At 48.4% G+C, this 15,562-nt stretch overlaps 1 protein-coding gene across 1 annotated transcript in view; it reads right to left on the bottom strand.

Moving 5' to 3' along the window:
* The window catches only part of TBC1D30 (TBC1 domain family member 30), a 49,295-nt gene that overhangs the window by 7,209 nt on the left and 26,524 nt on the right, over positions 1 to 15,562 (bottom strand). The window contains 4 exon segments of the mRNA XM_037513329.1: positions 2,867 to 3,035; positions 5,158 to 5,326; positions 11,435 to 11,620; positions 13,696 to 13,821. Coding sequence (XP_037369226.1) covers positions 2,867 to 3,035; positions 5,158 to 5,326; positions 11,435 to 11,620; positions 13,696 to 13,821 — 650 coding nt within the window.

Below are 15,562 nucleotides of genomic sequence, written 5' to 3'. Positions count from 1 at the left end.
CGCGGCCCGCGGGCTCTTTGCATTTTTTCTAATGACAAGTGTGAGGGGAAGATGACGGAGAAAACCAGGGTGAAGCCCCAGCTCTGCTCCGTCTTAGCTGCATGACCTTAAACTAGTTCCTCCACCGTCCCGGGCGGGTTCCCCCTCGACACGACGGAGAGAACACTCCCGCCTGGTCCCGGCTCCGCGGAGAACCAGCCACGCGACGAACGACGCACGCGGGCGAGCTGTGTCTTGCCCGTCTTCATTTCCACTTGACAAGCCGCATGCTCAGAAGCTGTGCAGTGATACTGAGCAAAGACTCGGGAGCATGTAAAGTTCCATCCGCTTGATTCCCACACTCCCTACATTTCATAAATTTATTATCAGTGGACTCACATCTGTAAAGGCAGACTCGGGCCCGGACACCTGCATTCTGATCAGGGCCTTCGAGGCCCGTACACAGTCGGTGGGAATGCACACTGGTCCAGCGCCGTGGAAACCAGCGTGGAGGTTTCTCAAAAGATTAAATATAAATCTGGGCTTCCCTGGTGGCGCAAGGGAGTAAGACGCAATCTATGAAGCTGTCTGCAGTCACTGCAGTATAAGTTCCATCCCTGGCCAGGGAGCAACCCACATGGCGCAGCAGACCTCTCCTGTCTCCCGGCTGCTCCCCTCAGCAGTGGATTTCAATGGATCCGCCTGTTCTGCTCCCCGCTCTGTCTCTGGTGAGTCCTCTCACCCCTGCACCTCTGGCCTGTACCCCAGTTCTTGTATGCATGAATAAATAAATCTTTAAAAAAAAAAGATTAAATATAAATCTACCTTGCGTCCCAGCAGCCCCACTCCCAGATGCCTAACAGAAAGAGGAAAACACAGTAATTCGAAGGGATACATGCCCCTCTGTGTTTGCTGCAACACTATGACATCAGCCAGCTGCACAACAACCTCAGAGCCCGGGACAGATGAGTGGGTTGAGAAGGTGTATTTATATGCAACAGAATACGACAATGCTGTTAAAAAAGACAAACTCTTCCCATTCATGACAATATGAGTGGAGCTGGAGGGGGCTCTGCTAAGTGCAGTAAGTCAGGAGAAAGAAAAACACCAGATGATTTCCTGCATCTGTGGAATAAAAAGAAAGAAAACAAGGGAACGTAAAAACTAAACCAAACAAACCCTAGAAATCCGGCTGCAGGACGGAAGCCCCCAGCAGGGAGCGGCTCCTTGGCTCTGGGGGACCATGGGCACCGGGTGGTGAGGGGGTGACATGCATCTGAGCCGAGGCCCCACTTACATGCAGCACTGTAAACACAGTCATCTCAGTACAAATAATACAATAAAAACTCAGGCCGTTCCCTTATTCATCAGGTAACTTTGGGCAACTTATTCACCTTTTCTGTGCCTCAATTCCCACATGGGCAAAACAGAGAGCAAAGTGCCTTCCATGCCTGCCTCACAGGACGACGGTAAGGAACGAGTGAGCGGGTTTTACATCTAGAATGCGTAGCACACTGCCTGGCCTTTGCAGACGCTCAATGAACATTGCGTTTTAAGGGTGCCTACTGACCAGCGTGCGTCCCGAGGGTGACCGCGCGAGCCAAGTCTGCTCCTGCAGATAGTGGACGCACGGGCGTGAAGGGAGGCCCCTTTCCTCTTGCCCCAGACGGAAGGATTAACACAAAAGTAACCGCAACTGAATGAGCACACAACAGAGGGTTTTACTATTCTAATGCTAGAAACTAGTAACCTAGTCACCGGACTACACACCCTCAGCAACCATCAAAGCCCAAGAGCGTCTAAGGGTGCGAGCAGGCTGGAGGAAGGAGACTCGCCAGAGGCGTGCACAGGGGGAACGGGTCAGATCGGAGCCACCAAACCCTCCACAAACGCATGTGCCTACTTGAAAAACAATGTGCAATAAAACAAAGGCAAGGGCAGCTATGTGATGTCTAAAAATACACACACACAAGGATTTTTCTAATCCCTCAACTGACAGCTGGGAGAGCTGGGAGAGCTTGGGGAAAGTGAAAAATGGCGTAAGCCTCTCAGGAAACAACTTGTCATAAATAAAATAGCTCATTAAAAGGATTTTGAAACAAAATACTGGCAGCAATTTATTAGTTTTCTGACATGTTGCCTATGGGTACCCACTCAAGTCATTTACAGCTCTCGGAAAGACAAGTTAAAGACGTCTCTGCATCTTAAATTTAACCATAACAATCCCACCCTGATGTTCTCCATTACCCAGAAGACAGGGTTTCAACGGAACCGTCATAATACGCTGGAGATGGGTGAAAACACCCTCAGTTTTTCAGCCCTGCTTCTAGCCCAGTACGTGAGTAAAATCCTTCCGGCAGAATGCTGAGCAGTAACAGATTCCCACACAGAATTCATCCGTGATGAAAGGGAAAAAGCTCCACGTGGTCCACTACTGGCCACGCCAGACACGTCAGCTGTGCTGCTCAAGTGAGTCCATCACAGTCGGGAGAGGCGAAAATACACAAATAAACGACAAAAGGTTTTAAATAAGGTGAACTGTAAAGGTAACCAACAGCCACCTACTCCTCGCTGGTCTTCCACCGAAGGTCCTCCCTCTCGCCCCAGTTAGCGCCCGGAGAGACGCCAGCAAGGAGTGGGCCGGGCCGGACTCGTGCACAGGGAGCGCAGAGCAAGCCACAGCCCAGAAGCAGCCTGCGGCTCGGAGGCCGTCCCAGCTGACCTCCGGGGCCCAGGGAGCCCGCTGAGACCGTGGGAGTTTAAGCAACTGAACCAAGTCCCCAGGGTGCTCTGCTCCTCGCACCTGAACATGGGTGCTGTGCCTGTGAGAACGCGGAACTGCTCACAGCCCCAACGCCCCGGGACCGAGCAGAGCGGAACCACTTACTCTCCCAGCTTCGCCCAGATGGCCAGCGCCACCCGCAGGATGATTTCTGAGCCCTCGAAGAAGACGGAGTCCCAGATCTTCAGGACGGTGTGGTTGGGGAGGCACGTGGCGAAGAGGGTGAGGAACCACTGCATGGTGAAGACGTTGGTGAGGGGGGGCTCGTAGCCGCCTGAAATAAAACCCGCAGCTGTATTTGTTTCAGAATTAAAACGTGCAAGAAACCAAAGTACCCTTCAGCCTCGTCTCCCCAGGTGTTACATTTCCTGACTGACTTGTTTGTTGCTCTACATTGTGATTCTTTCTTCCTTCTTTCCTTCCTTTTTCTAGAAAAACATAAACGTATTTTTTTTTAATCTTAAGATTAAAAAACTAATGAAAGTCAATTAGAACTAAATTCACAAATTCTTTGTGGTACTTCAGAGATGTTGACCTGAGAGTTAACGTGGCTCTACCTACTGCAGAGTGCTGAAAATTAAGACAAAGGTTTTCCTCATTAAAAACAGGATTTTAAAAAAGGTAGGCTTTTAGCCTCTCAAAAGCAAAATCTGACTTTTACAAGTCCAGCGTCCGGGGCCTCCCCTGGTGGCGCAGGCGGTTGAGCGTCGCGCTGTGAAGCTGTCCGCAGCCTCTGCAGCGCCGGCTCAATCCCGGCTGGCAGGTGAGGGTCCCACATGGCGCGGCAGAGGCAGACCTCTCCTGTCTCCCCGCTGCTCCCCTCAGCAGTGGATTTCGTCAGTCTGCCTGTTCTGCTCCCCACTCTGTCTCTGGGGAATCCTCTCACCCTCCCACACACCTGGACTATACCCCGGTTCTTATATAAATAAATAAATAAATCTTTAAAAAAAAAAAATTCCAGCGTCCACTTTTACTCAGATGCTGATGATAAAGAAAAAATTGCTCACTACAAATTATTTTCCTGCTGCTTAAATTATACACAGTTCTCAGACAATAATGGAGTGAAACTAGAAATTAGTAACAGAAAGATAGCTGGAAAATCCCAAAATATTTGGAGATTAAATAAGATGAAATTAAAATATTTGAACCGAACTACACATAGTTTTAAAAATCTGGAACCAGCTCACTCTGAATTTCTTGGTTCACTAAAAACAGAGCTCCCTCCTAATTATGCCTCCTCCTTATGCCTATGATGGCACAAGTATATATTTTACTGATATAGAAAAACCTAAATATTTGGACTGATCCCCCAAATCACAGTCATGTACATTTATCTTTCTTCCTTCTTCTCCATAAACAAAGGAGTATTTTGTCCAGAAACCGCATTCTGGGTCACCCCTTGCAGACAAGTACAAGGCATTTGGGGGAACCGGCAGAGCCGGGTAAAGTGCGTCTGACCACAAGCCAGGTAAGGCTGGTCCTCCTGCGTGTGCCATGAAGCCCACACAGCCACACTGCACAGCCACAGCTGAGGGGCCGTTCCAGCACTGTCAAAGGGACCCCTGGGTGCTGCCAACTTTCCCAGGGTATTCTAACCACAGATTAGGCCCTTAAAATCCTTTAATATTTCCCCACATTTAAATGTGGGTCAGGACCTGACACCTGTTGACAGGAAACAACACACTCTGACTGTTCTTCCGAATGTCCCGAGCAGCCAGGGAAGTGCAAGCCGGGGGTGCAATGACAGCCCTGGCTCAGGCCCTCGGAGAGCTGGCCGGGGCCCACTGGACAGCAAGAAGACTCAGTCACCTGCAGAGCCATCCCATGGCCATCCCCCAACCGAGTGCCTTCCTGCCGGGTTCAGATTCTGCCCGGAGTCCAGAAAGACCATTCATCTCAGGGAACTCTAAATATCCTTGGCACGATGAATAAAAGGAGCATTAAATGTTTCAACCCAATTGACTCCTTTGATCTCCTGCAACTTGATGAAAATACATATTCCTCTTTCCCGTAATCTCCATGGTTCAGGCAAAAACCACAGTTTGTGCTAAGCCATAGCTATTGCTTGCTTTGAAAGAGGTCCTGGAGGTTTGGTGTCAACTTCAAGCAGGTGGCCTAGCAGGGAAGGTGCCCTCCCCACCCGGAGTGCGGGGGGCCGTGTCAGTTGTTGGCCTGGCGCCGAAGCACAGGTTCTTGGCTGACTCCCTAGTCGTGACCGGTTAGAGGTACAACATGTGGCCCCGGTTTGTCTAGTTTTGCCTTTGTACTCTAGAAATTTATCCCAGTGCATCAAATCCTCACCAACAGAAATACCTAAAAACACGTATTTCCATTCCAGGCCTAGGCCCCCATACACAGCGTAATCAGAGTACTTGACAGCTGCGAACCAGCACTACCTCCGCCTTCCTTGTTTGCAGTTCTCTGCAGAGTATCCAGGTGCTGAGATAATTCAGGGAGCTTCAGCCTCAAGAGGTCTCTGAAGACGGCCATATCCACAGACAACGCCCGGAGATTATTTACAAAATAGCTCTCAGGAAGCACCTTATCAATAAGGTAAATCATAATCTGAAGAAAAAGATCAAGAATAAGATCATTCATAAAAACTGGGATCCCAACAAACACTAAATAGAACACATTCAAGAACACTCACATGGGTGGCATGGAGGTCACCAGAGCCACCGTCCTTTGAATGTGGCACTGCCCAACAGCCTCGCTTCCCGTGGCTCCCTCCCCGCTGGGAAAAAGCGGGCAGCATGAGTATTTAAGTAACTCAGACCCAAAGTCTGCTGCTGCCTGAAGTTTCCAGAAGGGCCTCTAGGCCTGAGTTCACCTCCCGAGCAGCTGTGACCACATAACCCGCGGCCTCACTGGGACGAGGCAGAGCACAGGCTTCCTGGGCTGCGGCGGGGATCGCAACAGCGACTCCTGGACGTCAGCACAATCCCACGGCCTTTATGTGAAACCAGGAGGTGCCCGTGAAGAGGCTTCCACTGGGGCAGATCTCGGGAGTCGCTGACCACCAGCCGGGCTGTCGCAGCGGACGCCAGCTTTTCCTCTCCTTCCCCTCCAGGGACCATGATGCCAGTGTTTGTTTGAACAAATAATACTTTTAAAATCTGATTATTTTTCGTAAAATTATCTCACAAATGCTTCAAATTACTAACTTCATTCTAACCTTTCTATTTGTCAGAAATTTCCAGTGTAATTTAATTGCGTATTTTAATTTCAGTCTGTGATCCTTCAATCACATCGAGGTCCTCAAAATCTTCAATATTTTTAAAGATTTAAAGATGTGGGTCAGGATCCTTTCTAAGCTATTACCTTTTTAAGATACCAAGAACCACTAAGACGACCCGGCCTTGGCCGCCCTGAACGGCCACTCCCCAGAGCGCGGAAACGACAAACTGACATCATCGCAGCTGACTTCCTCCACGCGCCGGTGGAGAAGTGCTACCTCCATCTGGACTTGCAGCAAATCACAAAACCCTACTTTCAAAAGAAAAAAATTATCTCCCAAGATAAGCCAGAGTGCCATTGTCCCCTCATCCCGCTGGAGTTCCTACTCTCGGGATCGGGGTGCCACGAGGTCGGTGAGGACAAGGCGCACCCGTCAGAAGGCCCGGCTGAGGCCTTTATCACGGGAGCAGGCCGGCCCCGGGACCCTCTTCACCTCCTCGTCTTGAGGCAGAATGTATCATCACCTTGGAGTTAGGAGCTTACGTGATTATGTGAGGGGGAGGCCCTGGGGGTGTTGGGGACACTTGAGGAGAGCAGATCCCCAGGGCCAAGTTCCCTGGCGGGGACCTCGCACTCCAGGAAGAAGGAAAAAAGGGTTTTACAGGGACGTGAAGACAAAATTCAAAGTCTACCTATTATTGCAATTTTCATCAAAAGTAAATGATATAATATCAAGAAAGACATTTTTATGAAAAATTATACTCCCTCAAAATTACATGAAAGCAAGAAAAACAAACCAAACATGTGCAATTATCGCTGCAATTCTTGCGACACAAGCTCTGCCTAAGGCGTCCCAGACGCTGACACAGACAGAAAGCGAGGGGTAGCTCACGGGACTGTGTCCCTCCAACCCCTGCTGGATTTCAAAGACCAAATATTAGATCTTTTTTAGCGGTTAGCATAAACGATGGCAGTTCAGCAAAGACAGCCCCTTTAACAAGAGCTGGAACAACAAACAAATTACACATAAACACACAGAATCTTCACAAAGCCCAAGCCAGTTTTTCAACAGCAAATCGACATATGAAACAAACACACTGGAGAAACCAAAAATCACATTTGCGCTTATGGTAGCCAGTGCCATAGGGAAGCCCAATTTCCCATGGGGCTGACTAACCACGGATGGCTCTGTCCTAAATCTTCGTGGTCGCCAAATCTGTTATAGGGCAGGGAAAGGGGCAGCCCAAACCCCGCAAACCTGCCTATTCTAAATGGGTTCTGCCATCCGCCGCATCAACACAAAACATAGGAGACTTTAATGGGAAGGAACTTTAATAAAACTAGGAAACAATACAGGTAAGGCAAAGAGTCTAGTTTCTAAATCAAGCACCCAAAGTGACCCGTCCCCTCGTGGGTAAAAGTCCATCCAAATGGGATTGGCCCAGAGCAAGGCCCCAAAGCCTGCCACAAGTCTAAAGCATCTTCCAGTGGGGACCCACAGCAAAGGGTCACAAACAACCAGACAAGCCCGGAAGGAAAAGAGCAAAATCAACATCAAGATAAAAGCTGCCATGGTCACCTCCCCACGGGTCTCCCCCACATCTGTGTCACCCAGTCCACGACCAAAAGGCAAGCGCAGTTTCTTCACGTGTCTCTAGGCTCCATGCACCTCCTCCAGGTCTCCTGGCTCCATCCTGCTTCCTTCCTTCCTCAGTCTCTTCTGCAGCTTCTCCTCTTCCTGCTCAGCTCCACCCTCCCTTGGGTGGGGCAGGGAACCTCCCCCTTTCCTGGGGACCACCCTGTTACAGAACAACTGGAATCCAAATGCAAAAGAAAAAATAATCTAAACATAAATCTTACATTCTTCACAATAACTGACTCCAAAGAAATCACAGCCGTAAACATCAATCACAAAACTACACAAAAACAGCGTCGGTGACTCTGGGCAGGGGAACGGCTTTTCAAACACACCATCAGAGGAGAGACAGCACTGACACGCTGGACTTCGCCTGCGCTCTGACAGCAGCGTCAAGAAAATAAGAAGGCAAGACACAGGCTGGAATAAAATAACTGCAAAAGCAGCGTCTGATAAAGGACTGTTATCTAAAACATACAAAGAATTCTTAAAACTCGCACGAAGAAGACGGCCTTTTTAAAATCATGAACCAAGGCTCGAACACCTCGCCGCAGAAGATAAACAGGCGGCAGAGGAGCTGTGGAGAGAGGCTCACACCCGCCGCCAGGGATTCAAATGACAACAACGAGATGCAGCCACACGACTGCTGCGGTCTCGGCGCGGACAGCACCGATGCTGACGGGGGCCCGGAGCCAGGGAGGTGCCCGCCGGGAGGGGTGCGGCCACGGTGGGGTCACCTCGGAAGACAGCCTGGCCGTTTCTTTAAAAACTAAGCCTGATCTTACCATGCAGCCCCGCGACTGCACGCCTCGGTATTTACTCCAAGGGTCTGAAAACTTACTCGCATAAAACTAGACACACACACACACACACACACACTCACTCACTCACTCACACCCCATGTGTAGATTTTGATAACCGTTTTATTTATAATTTCTAAAACTAGGAAGCAACCGAGTCGCCCTCCGGGGCCCCAGGCAACAGGGCCCTGGTCTGGGCGGCAAGCCCTGAGGAGGCCCAGAGCACCTTCGGCTCCCACGTCGCCCCGTGGAGGAAGGGACCCCGAACGGCCGCATCCGTGCGGTGCCGACTACAGGACATTCTGGGAACACAAACTATGGAGACAGGAAATCTCTGTGGCTGCAGGGACAGGGAAGCAGCGAAGAGGAGGTGGAGCGCGGGGGACTCGCAGGCCCGGGAAAGCTCTGCATGACCTCGCTGAACACGCGTCGTCCTCGCGTATCTGCCCGAACCCACGGAACACACAGCCCAGGGGAAGCCCTGAACTGGGAAATCCAGCTGACACGGCCACATGCCGACGCAGGCTCTGCCGATGCAGCAAACGTCCCGCTGGGGCGGTGCCGCGGGCACGGGGCTGTGCGTGTGCGTGTGCGTGTGCGTGTGGGTGTGGGGGGCGGAGGGCCCCGCCACATGCGTGCTCCTGTGCTGTTCTGAACCTTCATTTCCCAATTTTGCTGTGATCCTCAAAGCACTCTTAGAAATTAAGTGCTCAGAAATAAATAACAGTGGGTTTCTAATTTTCAACAAATAGAAAAATAAAAGTTACTAAGGAGAAGCAGTAAGTGCTAAAAAATCAGGGAAAATTAAACCATGTATTTCCCTAATAATTACAACTCACAGAGGTCAAAAGAGCTGCTGGAAAAAGACGACACCCAATGTTTCCCTTTCTATCTGGACTGTTTCTTCATGAACCCAACCTTCCTCTGCATACGAAATGCCTCGCCATACGATCCCAAAAGATGACAGTGCCATTTCTTTCCGTGGAGTGCCTTAGAGGAAGAGACAGACTCAGTTTCTCAATTCTCAACTGTATCTAATCCGTCTTTATGTGACTTTTCAGTTTCTCAAGTATCACCAAGGCCTTCATGATAACTGCATGTATATTCCCTCCCCCAACCTCTCCACCGCACCCCCAAGCAAACTGCTTGCTCCAACTTTTCAACGAACAGTTTTTGTTTCACAGTCACACAAATTACACCGGAAGAAACAGACCCCGGCTGACGGGCTGCGTGAACAGCAATGCTTCTTAATGAGAAATGTTTTGAACTCATGCATCTGACTTATCACTGCCTCTGCAGCCACCGCTGCCTATTAGGGAAACAAGGCGTTCAAAGCTATTTCCTTAAATAAATGAATGGAAAAAGTGAGAGGGTGAATACATATTTAGATCGTGGATTTATAATTAATTCCACCATGATGGGTATAAACCAGGGGGAATATGTGGTTGTTTTTCCATATCACATTATTCAGTGACAGAGCCTATCACTGGGCATTTGCCACAATCAAACACAGAGTTGGGGAGTAGGGAGAGGCTCTTGAATAAAAGACTAAGTATCCATCCCATCCATCACAAAGCACTGCCATCGACAGGTTCAATCATGAATTAGCAACTCCATGTTGCCCGGAGAAAACACGGTGACAGTCACCTTGCACACTTGAAATACTTCATTTTTCATAAAGACGCTATTTCTGCTCACTCACTGACTCACATGCAGGCCAATAAGCTTAAATTTCTAGGGCCCCACCTCAAATGTTCCCAGGTTTTGTTTTGATTTTTTTTTTCACTAATAAAGTTTCAAGGCATCAAGGATTAAAAGACAATAAACATAATTCACTTTCATAAATTTTCCATGCAAACACCTTCCATCACGGACATTCACTCCTACCTCCGTCATCCCTTGGCCCAAAAATGAAGAGTAAAGCAAGCTAACAAGGGCCGACTAGAATTAAGCGTAAGGGTGGAGCACACAGTTGCTAACATGGTCGAGTCAGTGATTCCCGCCTCCTGCTGGTCAAGCCCTCGCATAAGCCCTTCCCTGGAGAGGGAGCTGGATACAGTAACTGGGTTCCAGTGAATAAAATTGGGCAAAAATAATGGTATGTCACCTCTGAGACCAGGCTATCCCTCAGCACCTTGCCTCTTCCGCCTTGCTCTCTTTTATTATTTTTCTCGCTCTAAGGGATGCCAGCGACCATTTGGGGAAATGGAGAGACACACATGGCAGAAAACTAAAACAGGCCTTCAGCCAGTGGCCAGCAAGAAACTGGGCTCCTCAGCCCCACAACCTGTGAGGAATCAAACCCTGCCAACAACCAAGTGAGCTAATCTGGAAGTGAGTGTTCCCACACTGAGCCTTCAGATGAGACCACAACCCGGTCAACAGTTTGATGTGATTTTTAAGTCTGCTAGGGACACCCAGACTCCTAACTCAAGAAAATGTACGTTAATGTATATTTGCTGTTTCGAGGATTGGTGGGCCAAAAAGCAATGGGTAATTAATCCAATCAGCATTTAACTTTAAAAAAAAAAAAAAAGATTTATTTATTTATTTATTTATCCAAGCACTGGGTACAGTCAGAAGCGCGGGAGGGCGAGAGAATTCACCAGAGCCAGAGCGGGGAGCAGAGCAGGCAGAGTGACGCAGTACACTGCTGAGGGGAGCAGCGGGCGGCAGGAGAGGTCTGCGTGCCATGTGGGACCCTCCCCTGGTGGTCGGGGAGCAGCTGGGAATCGAACCAGTGCTGCGGAGGCTGCAGGCAGCTTCGCAACCCAGCGCTCAACCGCTGCGCCACCGGGGAGGCCCCAATCAGCATTTAACTTGCTTTAAAAAAACATCTTTCTTACAAGTGTGACTAAAAAATATAATCAACCTCTTCACATTTAGCAACGACATCAGTTGGTCACTTGATCTGGCTTTAGCCTAGGGAAGTAGTTTCGTGGGTAACGACAAAGGTGTGGCAAATACCCTGGAAGGACGGGGCGTCAGGGTAGAGAAACTGAATTCCCACATTCTGCTCTAGAAGAAACTCCCCCGCCTTCCCCAGAGCCCAGGACTCACTTTCAGGGCGTCCCCTTCATCACCTTCCACGACCTCCAGGATCAGCGCAGCCAGGATATTGAAGCCTTGGCAGTAGCCAACGTTCTTGTTCCACCTGGCGTAGGCCAGCAGGACGCGCTTCAGCACGACCCTGTCCTGCTCGGCCTCCTGGCCGCAGTAGGAGCTGCAGCCCGTGCGGTGGAGATCCTAGACGGAGGAAGCGGCGTGTTTTAAACAGCTCCTTGGCATCTCTGCCGAGAAGGCGCCTCTGAGGACCTCTTTGCCTCAGCACGAAATTCAGTCGGATTATCACTGTGGATTTTAGTTTTTAAAAGTGTGCATGTACCTTATACACATGGAACAAAACACTTCTTTGTTTTCTTTTCCTAATGCTTTCCAGTATACTAAGAAACACTTTTCCCCAGTATTATTAAAAACAGTTGACTAAGACACATTTTAAAGGGAAATTTCAGGCAAATTTTATACTTAACATGTTTTCAGAATTAATACAAAAAGTGGCTTAGAATTAACAAAAATTACATTATAATTTCATATAATTTAAGTTTATTTTAATAGCGATAATTAATATGCTGCAGATGAAACAACCATCAAAACTCACATATTTTATATGCTAACATTGTTCCCTTCTACAAAAAAGGGGGGGATACAATATTGAACTATGAAAACTCCACGCAATATTAAGGAGCAAAATCAAAATAGCAAAAAAATGTAATCTGTACTAAACAGAAACATAAAATTCTTCCTGTCCGAGACAGAAATAGCATTGTCTCCAAATTGCTTTACAAACTTACACAAAAGGGACAGAAACATTTGCTGCACTTTAGTATTTAATGAGAGCAATACCTATAATTTAATTTCCAGAGATAACAGTTTTCAGAAGCTGAAGCCATATTACTGACATAATATTCACCTCCATGACAAAATAAAGACGTCTCTCAGTAACATGATTGTCATAAAATGTGCACTGCCTTAATTCATAATTGAAACAGAAAGAAATTATCTCAGATAAAGAACAGTCCATCTCTATGGAACACATTCTAAAATTCCAAATAACTGACATGTGGATAGTGCAGGGGCTTTTCAAGCATATCACATAAAATTCCAAAAAATTTTTAGCATTTGGCTGAAACAGACACATTAGATCAGCCGCCAGTGAGGGTCCCACAAGGCGCAGCAGACCTCTCCGGCCTCACCTGCTGCTCCCCTCAACAGTGTATTTTGTCAGTCTGCCTATTCTGTTCCCCGTTCTGTCTCTGGTGAATCCTCTCACCCTCCTGCAAATCTGGCCTGTACCCCAGTTCTTGTATAAATAAATAAATAAATCTTAAAAAAAAGATTTATTTATTTATGCATGCAGGAACTGGGGTACAGGGCAGAAGCGTGGGGGGGTGAGAGGACTCCCCAGAGACAGAGTAGGGAGCAGAACAGGCAGATCCCACTGAAATCCACTGCTGAGGGGAGCAGCAGGGAGACAGGAGGGGTCTGCTGTGCCCTGTGGGCAGCTCCCTAGCTGGGGATTGAACTCATGTTGCAGTGGCTGGGATAACTTGATAGTGCCTTGTCTTTTTTTTTTTTTTTAAAGATTTATTTATTCACTTATTTATTTATTTATACAAGCACTGGGTACAGTCAGAAGCGCGGGAGGGTGAGAGAATTCACCAGAGCCAGAGCGGGGAGCAGAGCAGGCAGAAGGACCGAAGTACACTGCTGAGGGGAGCAGCGGGCGGCAGGAGAGGTCTGCGCGCCATGTGGGACCCTCCTCTGGTGGCCGGGGAGCAGCCGGGGATCGAACCGGCGCTGCCGAGGCCGCGGGCAGCTTCGCAACCCAGCGCTCAACCACTGCGCCACCGGGGAGGCCCGATAGTGCCTTGTCTTTAACCGCTGTGCCCCCAGGGAGGTCCCCAGCTCATTTATTCTAATATGAAATATACTTAACCTTATACTTCTCAATCAGTGACTCTTAGGTAAAAATTTAGCTGGCAGCCCTTACCCTTACCCATGATAACAGAATAAAAGAATTTTTAATCTGCTATCATATGAGCGAGGTAAAAAATATGAGTATGAATGGAAATATTCTCTTCTCACTGTCAACATTCAAAGTTAAGAAGACACAGCACAGTCAAAGTTCACCACTGAAAAGTAAACAACAGCAAACAGCAGACCCAGACCTAAACGAAGCGATGACCTGACCCTTGCCCAGGAGCCATCCAGCTCTCAGAGTCTCCACGCCGCGACGGGCGGCAGGCCGGGTCGGGCATTACCTTGACTATCTGAATTCCCATGGAGTCGTCGTCAGGATTGCTCCGCTCGTTGAAAGTGAAGCGCATGGTTTTGCCCCAGTCGATGGCGATACTGTGCAAGTACTGGTCTGCCAAGGTCAGCCAGACCTACAGGTGAACAGGTTGGTAAAGAAGGCCGAAGTCAGAGACATATTCCAACGTTTATCAAAAAATTGGTATTGCATCAATAAGAAAATGAGAACTGACTCCAGCCTAGACGCAGCCCACGGGTGGGAATCTACCAGCCTGACGGAAAGCTCTGCTGCACAGAACAGCACGGCCGGGGCCTTGCGTCTATTCTTTCATTAATATTCCTCGAGTTCTACTACAGGCCAAGCAGGGACCCCGCCATTACAGGGATACTGTTAAGAAAACAGACCCCCCAAAAAAGGCCTCAAATTCTGTATCTATTCATGGGACTAGCTATATCCTCGGTGAGCTTGTAACACTGGCTCTGAATCGCTACTTGCGCACTCATGGAGAAAGGGTCCTTTTTCTGAAATTTACTGAATTTATTTATTTTCTTACATGGTTGTTAATTTTTGGACAGTATTTGAGTTCTCCCTGGGGTGCAGTCCCCATGGTCCGCTCCCCCCAACCACAGCACCCGTGGGCCATCACCACCACCCTGTGCTCTGCCCCCAACCTGTGCTCTGCCCCGCCAAGGCCCCTCTCTCTCCCCCTCCCCTGTGGATGCCTCAAGTCCACAGTCAGCTTTCAAGTTCTGACTTTTTCCTGACCCTCTGTTGGGTTTCTCCATATTCCGCATATAAACAAAACCATCTGGTATTTATCTAAGGGAATCATCTCACTTCGCATAATGCCTTCCAGCTCCATCCAAGTTGCCACAAATGATATGAGTTTATCTTTTTGATCGCTGAATAGTGCTCCATTGTGTGTATGTCCCACATCTTCTTGATCCAGAGAATGGGCTTTTTTTTTCCACCATGGAGTAACATCTGCCTTCAAGTCATTCTTCTCCTCTTCTCTCTCGCTCTCTCTCTCTCTCTCTCTCTCTCACACACACACACACACACACACACACACACACACTCAGCTGACAGATGGGCTCCCATAATGACTAACTTTTTTAGGAGTCACTGGATATTTTTACTCCTTTTATTAGGTTATTCTGAAAAGCTGTTTATAAAAAACATATTCTGCAATGCCATTTTAATGCATATTTTGAGGAACCTCAATGTTTAAATTCTGGGCCTATTAATTAAGACTAGGTTTAAAATTTATTATTAAGAGAGCATTTCAAGTTTCGATATTTGAATACAACTCTGAGGTGTAACACTGATTAATATCTCCAACCAGATTCTCGCCTCAGCATCATAATTTTAAGTCCAAATGCTCACTAGACGTCATCACCTTATATATCTAACAAGCATCTCAACCTTAACAGACTCGCCGCCAATCGCCTACCCTTCCACCGCCCAGGCTGCGTACACAGACCAACACACAGACCAGCACACGGCTCTGTTCCTCCCAGCTGGTAAACATCAACCCGACCCCTCCATGAGCTCAGGTCAAAATCTTGACGACATGACTGTGATCTCTCTCACATCCTTCATTCAATCCAGGGGGAGTTTGCGTCGACTCAGCCTTCAAAATACGTCAAGAATTGGATCCTTTTCTCCATGTCCACTACCCAAACCCGGTGCCTCTCTTTGCTGAATTGTTGTGTGTCTCCACTGGCCTCCTGTACCTCGTATTCCCAAGTGAGGAGCCAGATGGCCCCTCTGAAATGTAACTGTGTCACGCACGCCAGGCCCTCTGTCTGCCGCGTTCCTCACCTCAGGGGTGTACTCAGAGGTCACCTCGCTATTTAAAATGACACCTCCTT

Source organism: Talpa occidentalis, unplaced genomic scaffold (assembly GCF_014898055.3).
Source record: "Talpa occidentalis isolate TD23 unplaced genomic scaffold, MPIMG_talOcc4v2.1 talOcc4.16, whole genome shotgun sequence".
Classification (NCBI taxonomy): Eukaryota; Metazoa; Chordata; class Mammalia; order Eulipotyphla; family Talpidae; genus Talpa; species Talpa occidentalis.
This window is presented reverse-complemented; position numbering and strand designations above follow the sequence as displayed.